Consider the following 23331-nt stretch of genomic DNA (forward strand, 5'->3'; position numbering starts at 1 on the left):
CAAAAATTGACGAGTAAGTAAATAGTAAACAAACATAATACCTTCATAATCACTGGCCAAACTTGAACTGCCCTCTCTGCTACAGGAGATTTTCCACCCATCTGTGGCCACAAAATGGCAGCGGAAAGCAGGTGGACCCAGTCAAGGCAGTGAAGTCCTCCTCCTAGCAGGAACATTGTGGAAAAGGTAATGGAGTGCCCGAAGGAGCTTGTCCAGCTGCCACATGGTAAAGCCTGCCTTCACTGCATTGTGGGGGGTGTGAAGCCCACAGCTTCCAACCTTGACCAGTTGAGCTCCATAAAGCTTTCCTGTAGCTCAAATAGTAGAGCATGGCGCTAGCAACGCCAAGATCATGGGTTCGATTCCCAGGGAAAGCAAGAGCTGATAAAATGTAAAAACTGTAACTTGAATGCAATGTAAGTCGCTTTGGATAAAAGCGTCTGCTAAATGCATAAATGTAAATGTAAAATGTAAATGTACAGCTCTGCATGCTCCTTCTGAAGAAGGTCTCCCAACTTCAAGTTAACATTGGGGCCGTCCATACTGATGGAGACAAGCTGCCTCATATTCAGTTTTGCAACACACTCCTGTGAATGACAATATGCCTTAAATGTTTATTCTTGAAATACACAGGCAATCAAATAAAAATGTATTTATTATGTAAATGTTGTACTTTTCATACATAATGCAGCACAAAGTGCTTTACGTTATTAAAAATTGTATTGTTATGTAAATAATTATTAGAAATTAAACTATTTGTTGTTCAGATTTACGAAAGCATAACTACAATAAGAACATACCAGACAGTATTTTTTTTATACCTGAAACAAACAAGTGCTGAATACTGAACAAACAAACACTCAGAAATAATGAAATGGTAGTAGACTACACTTACTTTAATGTGATGCAACAGGTCCTGAGCTGTTCCGTGTCCCAGGAATTGAGAGCCCAGATACCTGGATTGGACACAGTCATCATCCCAAAAACGAACATGTACGTCAAGTTGCTTCTTCTTTGTTGACTGATTGAGAGACTCGTCAAACATTAACACAAACGGGCCCGCTTTGTTGATGGTGTCGACGAGCTGCTGCTTAAAGAAGGTTGCAAGCCTGAATCTCATGAAGTAACCAGTTTTGTCCTTGCCACAGGTGAATGTCTTAGCTATGTCCGAGTCCGGAAACATTGACTTGAAAATATCAGAAATACCTTCGTTTGAGTTCAGTGAGTGGTGATACACCGCAGTATTGAGACACCAGATAACCTCCGCGCGCATCGTTGATGTGCCGCCCATAGCCACCCTGATGTTGGCCGATGATGGGGCAGAGGTCGCTGTCATAGCTGTTTTGACAAGTTCAGCTGTCGTGTTAGGTAGTGGTGTCGCTGTTGGAGCACAAAAACTGGCGATGGACAGCTGCGACTGCTCTCTGCGGCCAACGGCGGCCTTGTGGCTAGCACCGTGCATGTGGGACTTGACAGCGTTGATGCCCATCGAGGCTACGCTAATCTTCTTTTTACAATATGTACAGTAAGCCTCGCGGTTGTTTTCAGCGACAGGCTTCAGCCATTGTTTAAACTCATCCTTCTCCAACCAGGAGTCCGCAAATTTATATTTCCCCATTTCGGAGTCTGTTTCGCGACGTATGGAGGGCGACACATCGACACATCACCTAACCGCGCATTTCGCAAAATACGTGGCGTCACCAGAACGCGCGCGCCACAGCACGCCTTTCTTTTTTAATAGTTATGGGGAGGAAAATAAATATATTCATGCATACTTTTTGGAGTCAAATTCTTTTGACAAAGCTTGAACAGAATTTAATACCTCATAAAATCGGGATTAAGACTTTTTAATACCTTTTAAGGGCCTTAATTTTCCCAAAATGGATTTATCAACTTTTAATACTTTTTAAGACCCCGCGGACACCCTGTAGAGGCTATTCTGCACTTGAAAAAAAAAAAACAACAACACGCACGGCAGGAACTGAAGTTACAGGCACGCAGAGAGATAACTACAAGCAAGCAGACAGTTTCGAAAAGAGCCTGGAAATCCCGCACCACCACCGAAGTGGGTCTTCGTTTAGAGGAATAGACAGCGCGGATGGGATCGCGGACCGCAGCCACGCGTTGTAGTGTATGACATTTGTTGTCTTTGGCTGCCTCCAAGCTAACGCATACGTGCCTGTACTGAATATGATTACGCATCGCTCCAGTAGTTATTGTAAGCCAATTTGACATTACACAGTTTACACACAACTTTTCCGTTTCCTTCTAATTCAAAATAATCCCACACCTTGCTGGTTCTTTGCGTGCTCATTTCGAGCTCGCCGCAAATGACATGAAGAAAACGCATGCAAGGTCTGAGGTAAAAATGTAGTTTCCTGCCCAGATACGCATTTAAATATTTTGATATTTATTATTTTTCAAAAGTTTTATTTTAGCTTGTTGTTAAAATGTTTTAAATGTAACGTTATAATTATGGTAATTTTTTTCTCTCGTGTAATCGACTATTGATTTCAGTGTCGACTAGCAGGAGCCGTACCGTTTAGTCGACTAGACCCGCACATCCCTAGGGGAAACCACTCTGTCCTTTTGCTTAACGGATTAAGAAGTGGGAATGCGAGCGGCAATACTGCCCATCTTCTAAATACGGATCCATAACACTGTGAGGATCACAGTTGATGAGATGGGACGTGAGCCACGGAATAGCCCACCCTCTTCACAAACCTCTTACAGGTCTAAGCGCAAAATGGAGATCGCGAGAGGCAATACTGCCCACCTTCTAAAAACAGTATGCAGATTCATCCCACTGTGAGGATTACAGCTGAAGAAGTGGGACACAATTCACACAATAGCCCATCTTCTCAAAACATCTCATAGTCTTATGCGCAGTACAGAGGGAAAACCTGGACTGATACAGGTAGACTGCATTAAAAGGCTAGTTCACACAAAAATGAAAATTCAATGGACAAAAATAGATAGCAAGTCAACGGGGACCAGAAACTTTGGTTGCCCACATTATTCAAAATATCTTCTTTTGCATCCAGCAGAACAGAAGATACAGTATATCTTGATACATTTTGTCAAATGCAATAAAAACAAGAACCTGTGATTTTTATTTTTTAATTCTCTTGAATCTTTATTTTACTGACAGAACTATAAAGAAAAATGTTGGAACATAAACAAAATAAAAGTTACATAATTATATGTTATTATTCCAGTTTTGACCAATTCCGCAATAAGCAGGTGACCTGGTAATAGGTGATGGCATTATGATTTGGTAAATAAACAGGCATCCACCACAGTCCCAGTCTTTGCAAGCAAAGATGGATCGTGGCTTACCACTTTCTGACATGATGTAATAATATTCAAACCATGCAAAAGTTTCTAACTTCTCAATGCAAGATTTTTAAAGAATACCTATAGGTCTTTCACCATCTACTGTACTGTGAAAAGATTCAGGAAATCTGGAGAAATCTGTCTATAAAGGGAAAGGCAGGAAACCTCTGTTGAATGTGTGCAACTTTTGAGCCATGAGATGGTACAGCATGAGAAACCATCATCAACCACATATAAACATCTTCTCACCAGTAACTGTTGATAGATGTTAAATGTGATAGCTAAGGATTAGTTTTGTTGTGAAGCTCGTTCCACACAGTTAGCAGCAAGGGCATCATGCACTTATTATTTTTGAGGGGGCATGAGTGAATGTCTTTAAAGTGAATTCAATAAATACATTTTAAGTTACTAATTACTAGGGCTGCCCTCAACTAAGGATTTTTCTGGTCGACTAATTACACGTTTATTAATAAACCATTTATAATGAGCCTTCAATTGCCTACAAAGCCTATAAGTGCGCAATCGCACGCATAAAGCTTGCTACAGTGCACCGCAGAAGCTATGATTATGAATGTGTCAGGGAAAAACAGTAAGAAGACTGCATTAACATTTTAATAAACTCGTGCTTTCTTTGTTTTTGGTTTAAGAGATGAAGTCGGAGACACTGACTAGTCATCTCCACAGTAGTGGATTCGCCTGTATGTTTCATACGGATTACATAATCTGAGAATATTTGTTTTCCATTTGAATTTGTTCATGTTCATGTTCACCAAACATTATGGAGTATTTTAGGAGTAAGTGAGTGCACCGCCGCCTTCATCTGTCCTGCAGTGAGCGCGGTACTGTTTGGCTTCTGCAGACACCAGACATTTCTCTAGGTTAACATTAGATTGAGCGGCCATGTAAAGTTGCTAATACTTACATATTTGATGATAAGCCATATTTGTGGTGGATAAATGATAGGCGAGCCTTTGGATGTCCTGCCGGATGTATCGTATTACCATAGTCCAGCCGTTAACAATCTGCGTGGATTTTCTTTTTCCTGCGACTAAGCGACTAATAAAATTTTGGTCGACCAAGCCTCTTCTGGTCGACTAACGACTAGTCGACTATTAGGGGGCAGCCCTACTAATTACAACACTTTTGTTATACAGAAAGAGAGAAAAGAACATTTACATTATCAAAGAACATTATCACTGACTTCAGTCTAGCCAGGGTTCAAGCACTCTCAAAAACTCCCATTATAACTGTTTACATTGTGAAATGAATCTCTTACTTACATTGTACGCACATATGCATTTTGTTGTTTCTGATGAGAGAATTTGCCATAGAGCAGAATTAAGTCAGTGAGAACGTGCACTGAACAAAACACAAGCGCTTCGGCGATGACTCGTCTGAACGACTGATCGGCCATTACATAACGTAACATAATTGTGTGTGACTTGTTACAACGCACAGCACTGTAAAAACACATCTGTCTCTGGTGATTCTCTCTTTTTAGATTTTGGTGAACACACTGAATGTTCTGATCACACTGGTGTGATTGTATCAAATATACAAAATATTGTTCTGCTATTTTTGACTTTTGGAAGAAATCCACTTGGCTCAAAAATCTGAGGGAGCACTTGCCCCTCGGTTTGAATGGGCATGACACCTCTGGTTAGCAGGTGTATGTCTTCTCTCTGGTGTGAATTCTCATGTGCCTTTTAAGGGTTACTTTTACTGAAAAACATTTTCCACACTGTTGACAGGTAAAAGGCTTCTCTCCAGTGTGAATCCTCATGTGGACTTTAAGAGTTCCATGTTCAATGAAACATTTTCCACACTGTTGACAAACGAAAGGCTTCTCTCCATCGTGAATCCTCTTGTGGACTTTAAGGTTTCCATATTGAGTGAAACTCTTTCCACACTGTTGGCAGGTAAAAGGCTTCTCTCCTGTGTGAATTCTTATGTGGCTTTTAAGGTCTCCTTTTCGAACGAAACTATTTCCACACAGTTTGCAGGTGTATGGCTTCTCTCCAGTGTGAATCCTCATGTGCATGGTAAGGCTTCCTTTTCTACTAAAACTATATCCACACAGTTCACAGGTGTAAGGCCTCTCTCCAGTGTGAATCCTCATGTGGACTATAAGGTTTCCTCGTTGATCAAAACTCTGTCCACACTCTTGGCAGGTGAAATGACCTCTAGATCCAGTGTTTTGAGCTCTTTTTTGTAAGGATTTTTTTTCAGTCTGTGAACAACAAAATGATTTTTGTCCAGTTATGAAATCATGTTTCTTATACTGATTTTTATCTTGCATGTCATTCAGTTCTCCACTTTCCTCTTTCAGCCCCATCATGTCTAGGATGAAAAAAGACAAATACAAGTTAATCCCTGTTTAAAAGCAACAGTAGAACATTTTTAGTAATGCCATAGTTATGCCATAATTAGCCATTAATGTTTAAAACAGGGGGGTCAAACTCAGCTTGTGGAGGGTCACAGCCCTGCAGAGTTTAGTTCCTGCTCTAACTGAACACACCTGAATCAGGGTCTTCATTACTTGAAAATTAGAGTAGGAACTAAACTCTGCAGGGCTGTGAGCTTGGCATTCCTGGTCTAAATCATTAAAAGAATATTGTCCTTTTAACAATTTTCAGTTTTGCAAAGAAACCATTTGTGAACAATATCAGTCAGGATTAAGCCCAATTTTAAAGTGGAAACTGATCATTAAAGTAACATCTCTCCTAGAGCTATTATATCTTCAAAAATATAGACCACAACATTCTCTTGGATAGCTTTAGAATTGTGTAGGCATTTTTGGACAAGAATGAGGATTATTTATGTCCTATCTATCCAACTGCTACCACTTTGTGTGAACAAAGTCAGAACTGATCAAAAACAAGTATGAAGTGCCACAGGGCTCAGTATTAGGTCCTCTGTTTTTCATTTATATACAGGTCCTCTGAGAGACATTCTCATTAGATTTCACTATCACACCAGTAACACAGTTTTATTATTTCCTCACAACCTGAGGAAACAACAATTCTCCAAGTTAACAGAGTGTATTAAAAATATCAAATATGGGATGTCTAGTAATTTTCATGTACTTAATTCTTTCTATGGAAAATTTAAAATTCTGATTTAGTATAACATCTTTCTTAAATGTTAGAAATGCTGCAGGGTCAACAAATAAGTTCTAAGTTTAAAATGCAGTGGCTAGAGAGATTACAAGACACTAGGTCTTCTGGCATCAATTTTGTCAGAAGTCCACAGAGTCTTATGGACCACAGAAATTGACCACATCGAAACTGTATATCTATGAGGACCAGTGTATTTTGGCACAATTTTCAATGAAGTTGTAAATGAAGCTATTCAGTAGGTATACATTTTACTTTATAAGGGAGATATGTCACTTCTTGCTTCCTATAATCAATGTTAAACGGTTAAAGTAACGCATGGATACGTTGTTTCCGTTCAAATCAAAGCGTAAATAAACATATAATACATATCCATGCGTTACTGATGACAGAGAATAGCGTACGCACTTTGCGTCCATCGGATGCTCTCCAAAATGGCGCTACGTTGACACAGAGAGACAGAAAAGACAAATTGTTGAATAAATGTTGTTATTTTTATTTTCTTTGCGTACAAAAAGTATTCTCATCGCTTCATAAAATTCAAATTGAACCACTGATGGCAGATGGACTATTTTGATTATGTGTTTTATACTTTTCAGTGCCTTGACAGTAGGGGTGTCGCAATATACCAGTATCGACGATAACCGTGATATTCAAATCATGAAATATTGACATTGTGTTAATTTTGGGTGTGACGATATAACCATGATATTTAAAATGAACAGGACACTTAAGATAACAAGACATGCAAATAGCCTACTCCAGCGCCAGTGCCTGGTTGAGCTCCCAGGTGGCAGTATTGCACCTTAACACTGACACCTGTCAAACAAGAAGACGACGCAGCTAGCGGCCGCGCCAAAGAATTTATACTGACGCGCTACTCTGAGAAGAACCTCGTTCAATATTATACAGACAGCAAGTTGTCATTATTTTACTAGTCATGAAATGGGAAACGTTACATTAACGTGTTAACAGCGGTTTCCTGTGTTCATATATTTAAATAAAGGGGTGATTCTTTTAGTAAGTACCGCGTTTTCTTTACTTGTCTAAATTTTGTATTTGTATTTGCAATCAAGTCATGGCCAATACATGTGCTTAGCACTTGATTTCTTTGTTCAAATCTTTTTTACACGATTAAAACAAATCTAGAAAAACTGAGCGACCACATTGCTACATTAAACTCTGTAAAATGTTATTTTGGTCGCAGTGCCATGCACTTAATGCCTCATCTGCGGTCGTTCTAGACGCACATTAATACTGAATTAGAAGCACGTTAACTGCATGACTTCATTGGCACCGGTGCAACTATAGGTTAAAGACATTAAAATACGGGTAACTTACACAAGTTAGCGTATTGATATGATATTAGCATATTAATATGAATTATCCCTTTAAGAGCTTCTTTCTCTTTAAAGGGGTCCTATTATGCTTTTTTACTTTTTGAATTTTAGTCAGTGTGTAGTGTGTATGTTTGGGCATAAAAAAGATCTACAAAGTTACAAATCTAGAAGTCCACTCCAAAGGGAGATATTTAATTTTTTTTAAAATCCCTTTTCAAGAACTACAACGAACAGCTTGTTTGGACTACAAAGTTGATTTCCAGTGTTTGTGACATCACAAAGCGGGCCATTAGAATATCATTAAAATAAATCCCGCCTACTGAAATTCGAATGGTTGGCGGGTGGGGAGGGAGGTCATGTTTAGAACAAACGTCTGGTTGAGTTCATCAGACAAGATGACGACGAAGAAGTGCTGCTGTAGCTTCAAGTTTTTGCAAGTTATTACACATGCACCTGAATAATTATGTATGTAAATATGTATGTTACAATTATGAAAACATTTTTATAAATTGCTGACAGTAAAATACTGGACAATGATGTAATCTGCAGAATTTACACTTCAATTATGAGACTTAGACAGTGTTTCCCAAACATTGATTTATTTGTGGCACCTGCCACAATATCAAAACTGACCACCACAAATAGATTTTCCAAAAGGCTTTGACTTCGTTAAATAAACATGAGCACTGCACGTTTCAAAATCAAAACCCGGTGCAAGTGTTTTTATATCACTGTATTTCTGAAGGAAACTGACTGTCTTCAGAAAATTTTGGGTGTCATTTTCATTTCATCTTGCATGTAATGTCTGATAAAGCAGCGTTTGTGAGCGGAGCTCTGCTTTGTGTACAGCGTTATCGGAAACCTCGATCTCTACTCCAACAAGAGAATTGATTTGCATATATATGCCGCCACAAATAGAGTGTCTGGGAAACAATGGACTATGGTATAAATAAATTCAACTGTATAACAGTTTCACTGCAATTCATGTTATAATGTTAGAATTAAAGAACAATAAACATAATACATATTAACGTTGCACTTATCTGTACATAGTAAAAGCAGTTATTTTAAGCTGTTGTTGACATCCTATCTAAAATGTGATTTAGCAAAATAAAAAACAACAAAAAAAATGTTACCATTCTAATATGTCTTGCAATATCTGTGCGTGCAAAGATTCTGTGCGATCCTCTTGTTCAATATTCTTGGGGTCTGAATTGATATGGCAATATTGACAAACTTGCTGATTTGACAAGGGGCGGGGCAGTATTGAAACGCTGTCTAAGCTGTTTACCAATCACAATGCACTGGGACAGCTAACCAATCACAACACATTTCGTTTTTCGGAAGGCGGGCCTTCATCAAACCTGGTACTAATCGAGCCGTTTGTGTCAGGCTGGGGAGAAAGGTATTGTAATAATGTAAATTATGTGAAAAATAATGCGTTTTTCGAACCACCAAGCATGAGAGCATGTTCTAGTACATCCCCAAAACAAAATCAAGACTTTGTAAAAGAGCAAAATAGGACCCCTTTAATTGAAACAAAATGTTAATTCAATAATAGCCTTTTTAAAGATAAATGATGTCCTATATAAATTAGGTGTTAACTATTTAAAAATGTATTCTGTGTAAAATAAAATATTTGTCTTTACAGTAGAAATCAAGGGTAACCAAAATGGTTTGGTAGCATTCTACAAAATATCTTATTTTGTGTTCCACAGAAGAAAGTCATACTGGTTTGGAACGACATGATGGTTAGGAAATGATGACAGAAATTAGTAGCGGTAAATCTTCTGCATTCTAGCTCAAAATACATGTAAAACATATTCAACTACATTTCATGATTTGTTGCTTGTGATACCTCCCTGAATTGAGTTTTTGTGGGATGTGAGATGCTTGAGACACTCATATGACATTTTTAAAAAATATCATTGATTTCTGTAGAGCTGGACGTTTTAATAAGGATCAAATGAGTGAGTTCATCTCTGAGAATGAAAACCAACCTGTTTGTTCCTCAGTTTCTTCATGTTTGACTCTGAATGTTTCTTCAATCTTCATGTCTTCACTCTCCTCTTTAATAAACACCATCTTTAATAGTTTGTCATGAGGATCTCAGTTGCTTCACCAGGAGTTTTTCTGTGTTTGGACACTTTCTCCTGTTTAAGATGAGAATTAAAAGAAAGAAAAATAAATGCTAACTAAATCTCTGGGTGCATCTCAATCAGCTCTCTAGTTCAGTAAACAGTGCACTGCTGAGGGAGTCAGTCATAGTGAGAGTTAATGGCCTTAAATTACCTGTTTAGGCAAAAACACTCAAACTAGCTACAAATGAATAAAATAAAACCAATTAAGGCATTTATGGTTTACATTCTGTCTCTATTGATTTGTAGATCACATTTAAAAGATTCAACTTTAATAAAAATATTTGACATTGTAAAAGTTGTCATTGTTTGTGTTTGTTGTTTTGAGCAGCAGATGCTGTCAGCGCGCGCTGATTCGAGTCACTGAATCATTTCAAGCAGCATTTGATTCAGTGACTCGTAGTTTGAAAAGCTCCGTTTCTCCATCATCTCTTCATCAGTGACTGAATTCATCTTTATAATCAACTGATTCACGATAAATGCAGCGAAATGAGACGCACCTTTTCTGTTCCTCATGAGCTTTGCAAGCGCAACATATCCTTTATTGATGTTAGACAAATCATTACAGTGCTACACGCAATAACAAATAATTCATTTTACAGTTGCTGCCAAATTAACGGAATGATTAATATCTATTTAAACCCTTTAAATGCTTAAAAACACAAACCTGTCTTCATCCCAATCACAACAGATGCAGGAGCGCAGCCCTATGACGTCATGCCACAAAACCAAAATAAAAGTCCCTTTTACACACTGTTCTCTAAAATCACTAACCTGCATAGAAAATTACACATAAATAAACATAAATAATAAAATGGATGATATATATATATATATATATATATATATATATGTCTGTTATCTGTTTTTGCAAATGAACTCTTCATATATATATATCATTCATATCATATCATGCGCATGTGAAAATATTAGGAACTTAGAACTAACAAAAGACAGCAATTCTGACAAAACTGCAGAATTAACTTATAACCTGCAGCTGTTTGGTCAGAATGTACTTCAGCAAAGTCTCTGCCAGTGAATAAAGAGAAGACTAGCACTGGGCTGCGTTTCCCAAAAGTTAATCATAGCTCTATTTTTTGACAATTGTTCTACATTCAACTTAGGCTTATGATGCTTTTGTGAAGCGCAGCCCTGGTCTGTAGCACTTCACCTGTCAGTTTCTCTTCATGTAAAGCTTTTAGAAAATTACAACCTTAGTAATGTATTATGGTGGTGTTATGGCAGGTCTGATGCATCTAGCCAGTTGGACTTCTGTGTCCATTTATCAAAGTTATAGTACTTGTTTACCACTGAAAAATAGCCTTTGGAGTAAATATGAGGAATCACATCTCCTGTTTTCACCCAGAGCTAATGTTAGCAGCAACCCCACAAAACGCAGCTAGTCTTTAACTTTACCTCAGAACTACAAAAGGGCAAATAAGATCACAATCATTGCCACATTTATTGTAAAGGAGTGAGTCCTTACTCACTCACAGAAAACACTGCTATCGCTTCCTCCTCAATACCCTCAAGCCAACCCTTTACATCATACTTTAAGTATACTAATATGTCTCTATTTAGGTATCAATTTGTATATATTTTGTTATATGAATATCTGAACATACGAAACATCAAAATAAAGAACAGGGTATCTGCTTGTAAACAAAAACATTTTATTCTAGTTTCATGCATTTTTTTTTAAACGCTTGAATGTGGGTAAATTTCATAAATAAAAAAATAACAAATAAACAACATTTTGAAGAAAAAGCTGAAAAAAGACTATGAATTGGATTCAGAATGATAATCAAAACGTAGATGGAGTCGATCAACACCCCAAAGCTTGACAGTCATTATTACCTCTTCAATGGTCACATTTTTTTCCCATAACGTTACACAGTTTTGATGCTGTTTTATGTCTGATGATCGTGTTTGATTACATGTGGAAGCATCTGTTGTTTTGGTTTCTTCTTCAATTCCGCACAGAAGATGTGTACTAGCGCCCCCTACTGTATAACAATGAAAACACGGATTCTAGGAGCAGAAGTATAGCTCAAATAGATTTAGACTTTTTCTAAGTATAAGTCAAGTATACTTGAATGTCATTTTAAGTATATTTCTGAGAAGTACATTAAGCCCAAGTGCATAAAATGTTAACTAAAAGAATACTTTCCTATTTTTTTTAGTTTAAAAGAAGTATACTAATATCACACTTGGATAAACTTCTTTTTCGTAAGGGAGGTGTTGACATCCGAGCAACATTGCAGGAGCTGAAAACTGACTTTCATAACCCTGGCCCAGCAAAGTATAGAAAAACCAGATAAATGACAAACTGAAACAAAAATAACTTTTGTATCTCCGCCCCATTCTGAGGTAATGGTATGTGAAGGAGAAGGAGTTAAAACTCCTTTGTTTGAGGTTATGGTTGAGTGAGTGTCAACAAGGTGAGAACCTTTAAGTCATGATCGAAGAAAGCTGAAAGACAACAAATTGGCACTAAATGGAAGAACTGTTGCTGGTTGTTTGAGGAAAAGTAAGGAAATGGATGTTAGTGCCACTACTGGAGCAGCCGCTGGAGAGTATGAAGCACCAAAAAAGGCTTCCTGATCTTCAGCGTGAAGTGTTCAGGATACAAAAGATGAGGTGTTGACCATCTGAATCTTCCATATTGAATCTGTTACTACCTTTCACCATTGAACAGGGTCTCTGCTTGTTGTTGTTGTTGCTGCTTTGTGCGGCTGTTTCACCGAAACATGTGCACACTTTCAACATCCACAATTTGCATGGCTTCTCATATGCCATGAGTACCATACTTTTTTTTTTTTTTTTTTTGGACTTCATTTATGTCACCATTTTTTATTTCCCCAAAATTTTGATTATGTTTTTCTTCCTTGTTTTCTGATTGAATTTATTTATTGGGCCACCACCGCTACAATACATACCATAATTTGAGTTCTCTGGATTTCCATTACTGTAGGAACACTGAAGAATGGTCTTTCCAAAGCATTCTTCTTTCTGAAGTCATTATTTTCAGAAAGAAAATATTGTTCAAAACACCCATGTATATTATATACATTCTTTGGTAGTTTAGAAATATTAATGTTAATCATCTGTAAAATCAAAAGAAAAAATTGTATGCTTAAAAATCATCATCAGCCCTAATAGAGTTGACAGCACAGACTGAAATAGGGATCCAGTTCTTCTGGCCTAAAGTATAAACTGCCTGTATGCAGTCAACCCAAAGAGACTAATGAAAAAGCATTTTATTTGTTATTCATACATTTATTAGACTGGGGTTACAATATATTTTTGAACATCATGTGCACACCGACATATTGAGTTGTACTAACCAATAGGAGATCTGAGGGACTTCGGCTTATTTTTATAGCTAAAAGTCATCCAATATCCTTGTTATGTTTTAGAATAAATATATCAAAATATTCATAAAAACAAAACTGTTTAAAATAGTTATCAAATAAATATTTTAGAATAAAGTTTTAAAGTTATAAAGAATAAAGTTGAGCTCATTTTTTTACACTGGCTATTTTTTAATGGAAACTCCCTTTTGCTGTGCAAAGTGTCAGAGGACAAATGCCACCTTAGTGTGAAATCTGCTGCCGATTACAGCTATGCCACCCTGACTGAAGATGTCAATGGGAACATCCCGCTTGGCAATGACATCTGTCGAGCTGACACTGCTGTAACAGTGGATATCAAAAATGATACTGCTCAATACGCAAAACACGACTGCTTTCATGAAGACTACAGCTACAATCTAGAGTCTCCAAGGACTTTGAAACAGAAAAATCAGGCCACAGTGCAAAATCTACAAAATTACAGGAAAAATCTTAGAAGGCAATGCCAAAGGTCCTGATGTTTAAATAGAAAAGTATGAAATCATTATTATTACTATCATTATGATTAACATTATTATAGTTGTTATTGTTGCTAATAACATTTGTTGTCTCTATTATTATTATTATTAGTCTTTATTTATTTCTATTTATATATTTATTTATTTATTTATGTTTTTTTTACTCTACTTATATCTGTTATCAATCTATTATGATGCTATTTCAGTTGTATGCTTCCTTCCCCAACCCTAGATACAATGACACACACACACACACACACACACACACACATACATGCTCACAGACATATGAATGCAAATACAGGAGTTAATCAGAACGGACTTGTAATGTTGGCCATCAGTTTGTTTTTTGTTTTGTTTTGTTTTGTTTATTTTTTCTTCTCTTTGTTTTATGTTATATGTTTGGTCCATGGGGTTATGTATTTGGTACATGTAAACATTGTCACATTCTTTACTTGCATAATAAAATTTTTTTTTAAATGATTGGTCAGAAAAATGTGGCTGTTATCTGATTGGCTTGAGTAGATGGTGGGTGGAGTCCATGTATTTGTGGATTGTCAGCACGTCTTGATGAAAGAAATTGTGACACTCTTTTTATTTATTTGTGAATTCATGTTTGTGAAACTCTACGATTTATTTGTGGATCATAATCTATTAAGCAACAATTTTATCTCCATACGTTATGGTCTGTCTGTGACCTCTTTTCCAGATTGGCCAGTGATAACGTCAATTTTTTTTTCCGAACACAACATCAGCCCTTCTTCCATCTCCTTTTCTATAATTTTCTATAAATTTAGGTGTTGTCAAGAACACTAAGGCTGCGTTCCACTCCACTTTTAGACATGCACTCGCAAACATCCCTGAACATTTTCCCTTTGGGGATTCCCTGCTGCACTTCATCAAGTGGACAAGGTAAGTTTATATGGACATACCCTTGACCCCTCGATTTTGACCTAGGGAGCTAGTCTGCTTCATATGCACTCTTCAGGCCACTCCATAGACCACAATGCAACACGATTGTGACGTCATCGCAGATCGCATTTAATTTATCACCACCCTAAACAACTCTGTAATATATAAATGACTTTTTTAAACATTTATAACAGCCCCAGCATACCTATACATTTAGAATGCTGCAGCAAACAAATTCGTAAGAGGAGAAATGTAAACAATAAACCAACTCCAAAGCAGATTCTAGCGATTAAGGGCTTAGGACGTTCCAGTTCAGCCCATTGCAAGGGTTCTGCCAGAACTGGGCACTCATGCTACATAATCAATGACGTATATCCAACTAAATGTGATGGAGGGAAGTTTGCGAGTTCTGGTAAAGGAAGTTTGAATATTATCACACAATCCTTCACTTCCCTGAAGGATTAAACTGATATACAAATGGTATAAACTGATCCTACATTTCCTCAAAAACGCAATGACCATTAATAAATGTGAAAAAAAACAATCATTACCACAGTTTGCATGTTAATGTGTAAAGCCACCAAGGGCGTGTTCATTTTGAAAGTAGGTGGTGTTGAAAAGCTTCCATGTTTCATGAGCTTCAGGTTGTTAAATCAGAGGTCCAGACGGCTGAACTGTTGATGAGACATTTGCTCTTCCTTCAGTCCGATTATTCAATGACTTGAGTTTAAAGGAACTGTCAGTCATTTGGGGGTACAATCTTGGCTTGTTTTGTCAAAGCAAGTTTTGGTATCACTAGCATAGTTAGCTGACAATCGACAGTAATAAAAATATTTTATATAAAACATTTTATACTTGGGGTAATTGTTTCATATTGTGATTATTAATGACTCTATTTATATTTTATTGATCATACTTATCCTAGAATGTGCTTTTTTTTCTTTTTTTTAATAATGAGCATTTCCCCATAATGGTAACTCATCCATAATTTGGATCCTGATTTCCACAATCAGACTATTATATATTCAGTGATATTCAGAGATATTCAGAGTGAAACATTAGGAGCTGTTTGTGTGATTTGCTTAGGCAACTTTCCATTTATTTTCCTCTTCACATGGTTCAGGAAATATGTCAGTTAGTTATTGAAAACAAGTAAATCATTGTAAAGTAGGTTTATTGTCATACTGTAGTTGTTACAAAAAGCTGCAAGAAATTTCAAAGAGAATCACAGTTCAAATTAAACTTGCAATAATGCAACTTAAATCATGACAACTTTGGAACAACGCTGTTTGTATTGTTTGTTTGGATTGCTGGGACAACAAGATGGCGCCAGCATGTTGCACGGCAAGCCGTCGCGTCCTGAGCATTTTAGAAATTGTTTATGTTTTTATGATTATAATGCTATTGTTTCCGCTTGTTGCCTCATCCGTGCTGAGATATGAGCGTGCAACACTGTTGGAAATTAAAGCTTTAGTTAACTTTGAGGATAGCTATTTTATAAATGGTGGACAAACTCTTAACCTCTCCAAGCACCTGTTGTCCATACCGCCGGAGATATGTCGTCGGCATTGCGGCTTCTACTCTAAAAAGAAGCGCCGCAAAAGACGAGGAAAGCACGGCGGATGGTTGGCGAAGAATGCGAGGAATGCACATGCGGACCGGGCTAATATTTGGATTTCCTAACTGAAACTTGGCTTGATCCTGTGGATACCTGTCTTCTTACCGAGCTGTTGCCTGTGAACTATAATGTTTTAAATACCCCCAGAGACACTGGTCGAGGTGCGGTGTGGCCACGCTCTTTAAGGACAGATTTAAATGCAGCCTCGTATCAGTGGAGAAATATTCAACTTTTGAATTACAGTTGATTAAATTAGAACTGACCTACACTGTATATTGTGCACTTATCTATCATCCTCCTAAATATAATAAGGTCTTTATTGAGGACTTTTCTGATTTCATCTCTTCTATCGTTCCGACCACTGATAACCTTTTAATTATTGGGGATTTTAATATCCACGTGTGTTGCTCGTCTGACTCTTTAGGAAAGCAGTTCTCTGATCTCATCGATTCTTTTAATTTAACACAGTTTGTTTGTGATGTCACACACAGGCATGGGCATACTCTTGATCTGGTTTTATCCATGGGCTTGTCAATTAGTGATGTGGTCACAGAGGATAACTATATATCTGACCATAGACCTGTCTTTTTTAATTTTGATCTGCCTGCTTCCGTATCTAAAAGCCAATCTGCTAATTGTTATTTTCGTCCTATAAATGAGTTGACAGCAAATCGGTTTGCCAAGGCATATGTTAAAAGCCCAGTTTCCTCTATTATAGAGGCTTCTGGACCCTCATTGCACACAGAGGAGTTGACTGTTGTTTTTAATTCTATATGTCTGGAAATTATTAATGATGTTGCTCCAATCAGACTAAAAAAGCCTAAGTCCCTGTCTCAGCCATGGTGTAATAATGAAACACGTGCTCTCGGACAAGCATGCAGAAAAGCAGCTAGAACAAAATATTTTTCTGATTTAATTAGTAGAACTGCTCACTGTCGTAGAGTTTTGTTTAGCATAATAAACACTGTGCTAAACCCAGTTAAAGGATCCCCTATTGACCCTATTTCACATACCTGTGAGGATTTTTGAACTTTTTTATAAGAAAGATTGAGTCAATCAGAGAAGATATTGTATCCTCTCATAGTGTTCTAGCAGCCTCTATGCCAAGTTCTTGTATATTTGATTGCTTTGATCTTGTCTCTCTTCCAGCTCTGGAGGGCATTGTTAAACATATGAAACTGTCACATACTCCTTTAGATCCCATTCCTCCTCACTTTTTAAAGGATCTGTTTGAAATTATGGGTCCTAGTATATTATCTATTGTGAATAGCTCTTTAATTAATGGTGTTGTTCCACCCTATCTTAAGCAAGCAGTGGTCTCCCCCTTACTTAAAAAATCAGGCCTTGACCCTACAGAGCTGAATAATTTCCGCCCAATTTCTAAATTACCATGTTTATCTAAAGTTTTAGAAAAGGTTGTTCTTTCTCAAATTACCCCTTTTTTAACTGAAAATGATATTCTGGATAAATTCCAATCTGGATTTAGAGCTGGTCATAGTACAGAGACCGCTTTGGTAAAAGTTGTGAACGATTTACTGATGGCAGTTAACTCTGGGTTGGGGGTTGTTTTAATTATGCTGGATCTCAGTGCCACATTCGACACTGTTGATCACTCGATCCTTTTAAAACGTTTGGAGTGTGATGTAGGCATTAAAGGAACAGATTTAAAATGGTTTCACTCATATCTGCATGGTAGAACATTTTTTGTTAACTTCCCAAATACTTCATCTTCTGTGGCTCCTTTAAAATATGGTCTTCCTCAAGGTTCTATTCTGGGCCCTACATTATTTTCATTGTACATGTGCCCACTTGGATCTATATGTCGTCACTATGACATTTTCTATCATATATATGCTGATGACTCTCAGATATATTTACCACTTAAAGTCGGGAACGAGCACTTGCTACAGTCCCTGTTACTCTGTCTGGAAGAGGTCAAAATTTGGTTTATCTGTAAATTATTATATCTGTCACACTTCAAAGGGAGTGCGGAGACGAGGAAATAACTCAAAAACAGACTTTTAATAATAAAAACCAAAGGGAATACAAAGTAACATGGGGTACTGACAATAGACACCGAATTTAGGACACAGGAACAGGACACTCTTAAATATTCTAACTAAATTATTCTAACTAAATGAGGAACTAAAATTATGAGACACACCTGGAATCAATGAAACACAATGGGAACAGGAAGAGGAAGAAACAAATATGGGCATGGAAACACACGGGGAAAGCTAGGTCACGGGGCACAAGTGAAGCACACACAAACACAACAGACCATCAGTGTATTACTGATATTATTACAGTCCATAGAAACATCACTGTTTTTTTCACATGCATATTTTAGTTTAAATCTTAAGATGTGACAGAATTTGACTGAACATTAAAAAGTTACATTTAAAGATTAATATGAAAGTTGAAATATATATATAAAATGGGTTTTATTTTTAAGTTCATTTTTTATTATTTTTTTACATAACCTAATTAAAGTGCTATTCAAATAAAACCTGATGAAATGTCTAAACACAAGACTTGATGTTTAACAGACGTATTGTAACGTGGCTGCTTCAGAATAAGGGACGGCCACAAACATTTATTAAAACAAACAAGATAAACAAATCCAGGCAAGATAAATCCAAAGATAACAGATGGGATCATAACACATATTTGGATGTTCAAAATACACTATATATATACATGTTTATTGTAATGAGTCATTTAAAAAATACTCTTCTCACAGATCCATTTATACTTATCACCACATGGAAAATCAGCCCATTCTGGTGAGTGAATTAGAGCACAGACTTCTTCTTTTGTCTGGGGTATATTCGGTTGTCCATCCTCCCAGAACCTGCATCAACAGATCAGCATTAGATGTTCAGAGCTGCTTTCTGTGTGATTTGATACTGACTGTGAGAATCATTTATTAAATAATAATCAGTTCAGTTCAGTGATTTCTCACCCAGAGGTCACATCGCTGCCATCAACCCATTTCCATTTGCCCTCCACATCTCTGTCAGTCAGACCAATCCAGACTAAATCACCACCAGAAATGTCCTTCACAAAATCCTGAGAAGTGAAACAATAACACAATTTATAAAATGAGCACAGACCCATTTCAGCACATTATCTTTCATTTAAAACTAAACACCACACACACACACTGACTTGTTCCTCTGTGTTGTTTATGATGATCAGATCTGCTCTTCTGTCTGTACAGTATCTTCTGCTCTCAGTCCAGCTCTTCGTCTCAGAGGAAATGAAGTAAAGACTGGATTGATGGCACTTCCATCCACCTGTAAACACAACCAGATAAGCCACGAACTAAATTTTGATCCACACCAAGCTGAAGAGGTTATGATAGTTGTAGTAGTACTGTGTATATTATTGTAGTTGATTACAAGAGTCTGTTTATATCTTTATTAATCATTTGTCTTGTTGATTGCTAATCTTTTTTCTATGTCACTGGATCAGTTACTGTAATTATTATAGGACCGTTACTTTATTCACAATGCCATACAGAAACTTAATCCATTTATTCATGCTCTCTGTCCCATATGCAAATTCTTTAATGAACTTTAATGAAATGCTTATGCTCGATGATATGAAGCCACTTGTTGCCACATCTATTTAACTATTTACTCATCTGCTACAATAATGTAATGTTTTAAATTATCTATTAATATTTACACTCACTTGTCATCCCTAAATTATTATTAATCATTATATTCATGGAGCTAAAGCAAGTTCAATACGAGCATTAGCCACATGACCCCAACACAACAGATGCAATATGGTCCACTTTAAAATCTGAGTCTGCTTTAGAGCAAGTTACCGTTTAGACTGAAGAACTGGCAAACACCAGCAGAAAACTTCTGAAGTTCACTTTTTTCTGATTTCAGCTGGTTTCTCTCTTCTGTGAGGTTCATATTGTTGGTTAGTAGCAGGTCTCTCTCTTCTGTGAGGTTGGTGATCTTAGTTAGTAGCTGGTCTCTCTCATCTGTGAGGTTGGTGATCTTAGTTAGTAGCTGGTCTCTCTCTTCTGTGAGGTTGGTGATCTTAGTTAGTAGCTGGTCTCTCTCTTCTGTGAGGTTGGTGATCTTAGTTAGTAGCTGGTCTCTCTCATCTGTGAGGTTGGTGATCTTAGTTAGTAGCTGGTCTCTCTCATCTGTGAGGTTGGTGATCTTAGTTAGTAGCTGGTCTCTCTCATCTGTGAGGTTGGTGATCTTAGTTAGTAGCTGGTCTCTCTCATCTGTGAGGTTGGTGATCTTAGTTAGTAGCTGGTCTCTCTCTGTGAGGTTGGTGATCTTAGTTAGTAGCTGGTCTCTCTCTTCTGTGAGGTTGGTGATCTTAGTTAGTAGCTGGTCTCTCTCTTCTGTGAGGTTGGTGATCTTAGTTAGTAGCTGGTCTCTCTCATCTGTGAGGTTGGTGATCTTGGTTAGTAGCTGGTCTCTCTCTTCTGTGAGGTTGGTGATCTTGGTTAGTAGCTGGTCTCTCTCATCTGTGAGGTTGGTGATCTTAGTTAGTAGCTGGTCTCTCTTCTGTGAGGTTGGTGATCTTAGTTAGTAGCTGGTCTCTCTCATCTGTGAGGTTGGTGATCTTAGTTAGTAGCTGGTCTCTCTCATCTGTGAGGTTGGTGATCTTAGTTAGTAGCTGGTCTCTCTCATCTGTGAGGTTGGTGATCTTAGTTAGTAGCTGGTCTCTCTCTTCTGTGAGGTTGGTGATCTTAGTTAGTAGCTGGTCTCTCTCTTCTGTGAGGTTGGTGATCTTAGTTAGTAGCTGGTCTCTCATCTGTGAGGTTGGTGATCTTAGTTAGTAGCTGGTCTCTCTCTTCTGTGAGGTTGGTGATCTTAGTTAGTAGCTGGTCTCTCGCTTCTGTGAGGTTGGTGATCTTAGTTAGTAGCTGGTCTCTCTCTTCTGTGAGGTTCGTATTGTTGGTTAGTAGCTGGTCTCTCTCTTCTGTGAGGTTCGTATTGTTGGTTAGTAGCTGGTCTCTCTCTTCTGTGAGGTTCGTATTGTTGGTTAGTAGCTGGTCTCTCTCTTCTGTGAGGTTCGTATAGTTGGTTAGTAGCTGGTCTCTCTCTTCTGTGAGGTTCGTATTGTTGGTTAGTAGCTGGTCTCTCTCTTCTGTGAGGTTGGTGATCTTAGTTAGTAGCTGGTCTCTCTCTTCTGTGAGGGTCATATTGTTGGTTAGTAGCTGGTCTCTCTCTTCTGTGAGGTTGGTGATCTTAGTTAGTAGCTGGTCTCTCTCTTCTGTGAGGTTGGTGATCTTAGTTAATATCTGTTGTCTCTCTTGAGTGAAGGTGACACACAGCACTATGACTGCGGTCAGCAGAAGAACACACAGCAGCACCAAACACACCACAGCTGCTCTGGAGCTGCTGATCTTCACACCATCACCTCCTGACCATCAACAAACATGACTTTATTCTCTTTATTTATCCACTTAACACAGCACACAGCAAATGAACACATGCAATATGAGCAAATGTTTGGGATTTTAAATGATTGATCAAATTTGTCTGTGTGATATGAATTAATCTCAATACCTGTGAGTTCAGATGACTGGATTTTCTTTGTGTGACTGTCCGTGGTCCTTTCTCCAAATTTACCTTCTGTAACAAAGTAATTTTCATAGATATCATTGATGCTTTTCCGATGTTCTCTGTTCATTTTCCCTTTTCTATATTTTTTGATCACTTTCTGCAGTTTCCGTGTCGTCAAGATGCCAACAATCTAGCGCTAGTTTCTCTCCTGTAGCGGACTGTGCTTTTCCTCTTCTGTGTTTGTGCAGACACTATTTATGCAGAAAGGAACTCTTTTTTTGGAAATGTTTCATGTATTTATGCATAAAGGAACTTTAACTCGCCGAAGAACATCCCATAAATTTGTTTCAACAGCGTCGACCGTGTTAATTTAAATGAGGTTCAAGTGACTTTATTATCCCAGATTCACTCAGTGTCTGTATAAAGTCTTAAGAGGCTTGTTAATTTTGATGCTGGCTGGTGTTTGGGAATATTTATGGCTTTTGAAGTGTTCAGGTTGATTTTTTTTTTAAAGATCCTGCGTCTGTAATTTGGGCCAACCCTTACCAAAAAGTTGTATACTTCAAGTTTATTTTATTAAGTATACTTAAGTTAAGTTCAAGTATATTTTATGTATACTTTATGTAGTAAGTATACAAATATCAGTGTACTAGTAGTATACTTGTAAGTGTACTATTTCAATACTCCTTGGCACTAAATTGGCCCACTTTCTAGTATATGAAAGTATACTTTAAATATAACAGTAGTAAACTTTGAGTACACAACTAGTTTACATCAATCTTTTTAGCTTGTACTGCAATTATACTAAAAGTGAACTTATAGGTATACTGATAGTTTACTAATTAAATACTTGTAGTAGCATTTTTAGTACACTTTGAAGTATACTCTTAGTAAACTACTAGTTTAGTAGTTTTATACTGCAAGTACACTCATATTTTTTTAAGTGAACTTTACATCATACTTTTAAGTGTACTACTGTGTCCCTATAAGTTTCATAAATAAAAAATAAACAAATAAACAACATTTTGAACAAAAAGCTGAAAAAAGACTTGGATTCAGAATGATAATCAAAACATAGATGGAGTCGATCAACACCCCAAAGCTTGACAGTCATTATTACCTCTTCATTGGTTGACATTTTATTCCATAACGTTACAGTTTTGATGCTGTTTTATGTCTGATGATCGTGTTAGATTACATGTGGAAGCATCTGTTGTTTCGGTTTCTTCTTTGCTTGTGTTTTTTTTTGGAAATTCTGTACAAAAGATGTGTATTAGCGAAATATCTGAGTATCCCAGGAAGCATCATCTCTGCTCAGAGAGTTTTAGTTAGAGCAAGAAGAAGAAACTTGAAACCTGAACATGTGGATCACCATGTGTTTTTGAGTAAGAACTTTACAAACTTTCGTAACTGAGCACTGACATTTAATACATAAAATAAAAAGTTTAGTG

The 23331-nt window shown here is 37.2% G+C and overlaps 4 protein-coding genes and 1 non-coding gene across 7 annotated transcripts; 1 reads left to right on the top strand and 4 right to left on the bottom strand.

Annotated features, from left to right (window-relative positions):
• Positions 1–221: 221 nt before the first annotated feature.
• Positions 222–1664, bottom strand: LOC131538802 (uncharacterized). The gene is made up of 2 exons (XM_058772938.1): positions 896–1664; positions 222–587 (listed from the first exon to the last, which is right to left on the bottom strand). Exons 1-2 carry the CDS (start codon positions 1616–1618, stop codon positions 444–446), a joined length of 867 nt encoding a protein of 288 aa, XP_058628921.1. The 5' UTR covers positions 1619–1664; the 3' UTR covers positions 222–443.
• Positions 303–377, top strand: trnaa-agc (transfer RNA alanine (anticodon AGC)). Its single transcript has one exon. It is a non-coding gene; the product is annotated as a tRNA-Ala (tRNA).
• Positions 1665–3134: 1470 nt separating the features above from the next.
• On the bottom strand, positions 3135–10632 carry LOC131538817 (gastrula zinc finger protein XlCGF49.1-like). 3 transcript variants are annotated; one of them, XM_058772958.1, is made up of 3 exons: positions 10598–10632; positions 9793–9945; positions 3135–5676 (listed from the first exon to the last, which is right to left on the bottom strand). In XM_058772958.1, the coding sequence occupies exons 2-3, from the start codon at positions 9875–9877 to the stop codon at positions 4997–4999; spliced, it is 765 nt and encodes a 254-aa protein (XP_058628941.1). In that variant the 5' UTR covers positions 9878–9945; positions 10598–10632; the 3' UTR covers positions 3135–4996. The 3 variants fall into 3 exon arrangements, with proteins under 3 accessions (XP_058628941.1, XP_058628940.1, XP_058628942.1); XM_058772957.1 differs by lacking the exon at positions 10598–10632 and adding an exon at positions 10431–10586; XM_058772959.1 differs by lacking the exon at positions 10598–10632 and having other exon boundaries at positions 3135–5566; positions 9793–9943.
• A 2875-nt stretch (positions 10633–13507) lies between these two features.
• Positions 13508–20835, bottom strand: LOC131538467 (CD209 antigen-like protein B). The gene is made up of 6 exons (XM_058772342.1): positions 20823–20835; positions 20170–20751; positions 19503–19630; positions 19297–19403; positions 19087–19185; positions 13508–13625 (listed from the first exon to the last, which is right to left on the bottom strand). The coding sequence occupies exons 1-6, from the start codon at positions 20833–20835 to the stop codon at positions 13508–13510; spliced, it is 1047 nt and encodes a 348-aa protein (XP_058628325.1).
• A 17-nt stretch (positions 20836–20852) lies between these two features.
• LOC131538468 (uncharacterized) lies at positions 20853–22409 on the bottom strand. Its single transcript, XM_058772343.1, is given in 3 exon segments — positions 20853–21123; positions 21125–21737; positions 21884–22409. Coding segments are annotated over 3 exon segments (1008 nt in total). The 5' UTR covers positions 22008–22409.
• Between the last annotated feature and the right edge of the window lie 922 nt (positions 22410–23331).

This window comes from Onychostoma macrolepis, chromosome 04, assembly GCF_012432095.1.
Source record: "Onychostoma macrolepis isolate SWU-2019 chromosome 04, ASM1243209v1, whole genome shotgun sequence".
Taxonomy (NCBI): Eukaryota; Metazoa; Chordata; class Actinopteri; order Cypriniformes; family Cyprinidae; genus Onychostoma; species Onychostoma macrolepis.

Excerpts from the sequence above, each read along its gene's own strand:
- LOC131538817 (XM_058772958.1), bottom strand. The coding sequence starts at position 9,877 with ATGGTGTTTATTAAAGAGGAGAGTGAAGACATGAAGATTGAAGAAACA. Across the intron at positions 5,677-9,792 it reads AGAAACTGAGGAACAAACAG|ACATGATGGGGCTGAAAGAG; the intron begins GTTGGTTTTCAT and ends TTTTCATCCTAG.
- LOC131538467 (XM_058772342.1), bottom strand. Across the intron at positions 19,631-20,169 it reads CCAGTTCTTCAGTCTAAACG|GTGGATGGAAGTGCCATCAA; the intron begins GTAACTTGCTCT and ends TTGTGTTTACAG. Across the intron at positions 19,404-19,502 it reads TAAACAACACAGAGGAACAA|GATTTTGTGAAGGACATTTC; the intron begins GTCAGTGTGTGT and ends TTCACTTCTCAG.
- LOC131538802 (XM_058772938.1), bottom strand. The coding sequence starts at position 1,618 with ATGGGGAAATATAAATTTGCGGACTCCTGGTTGGAGAAGGATGAGTTT. Across the intron at positions 588-895 it reads ACCTGTTGCATCACATTAAA|GAGTGTGTTGCAAAACTGAA; the intron begins GTAAGTGTAGTC and ends TGTCATTCACAG.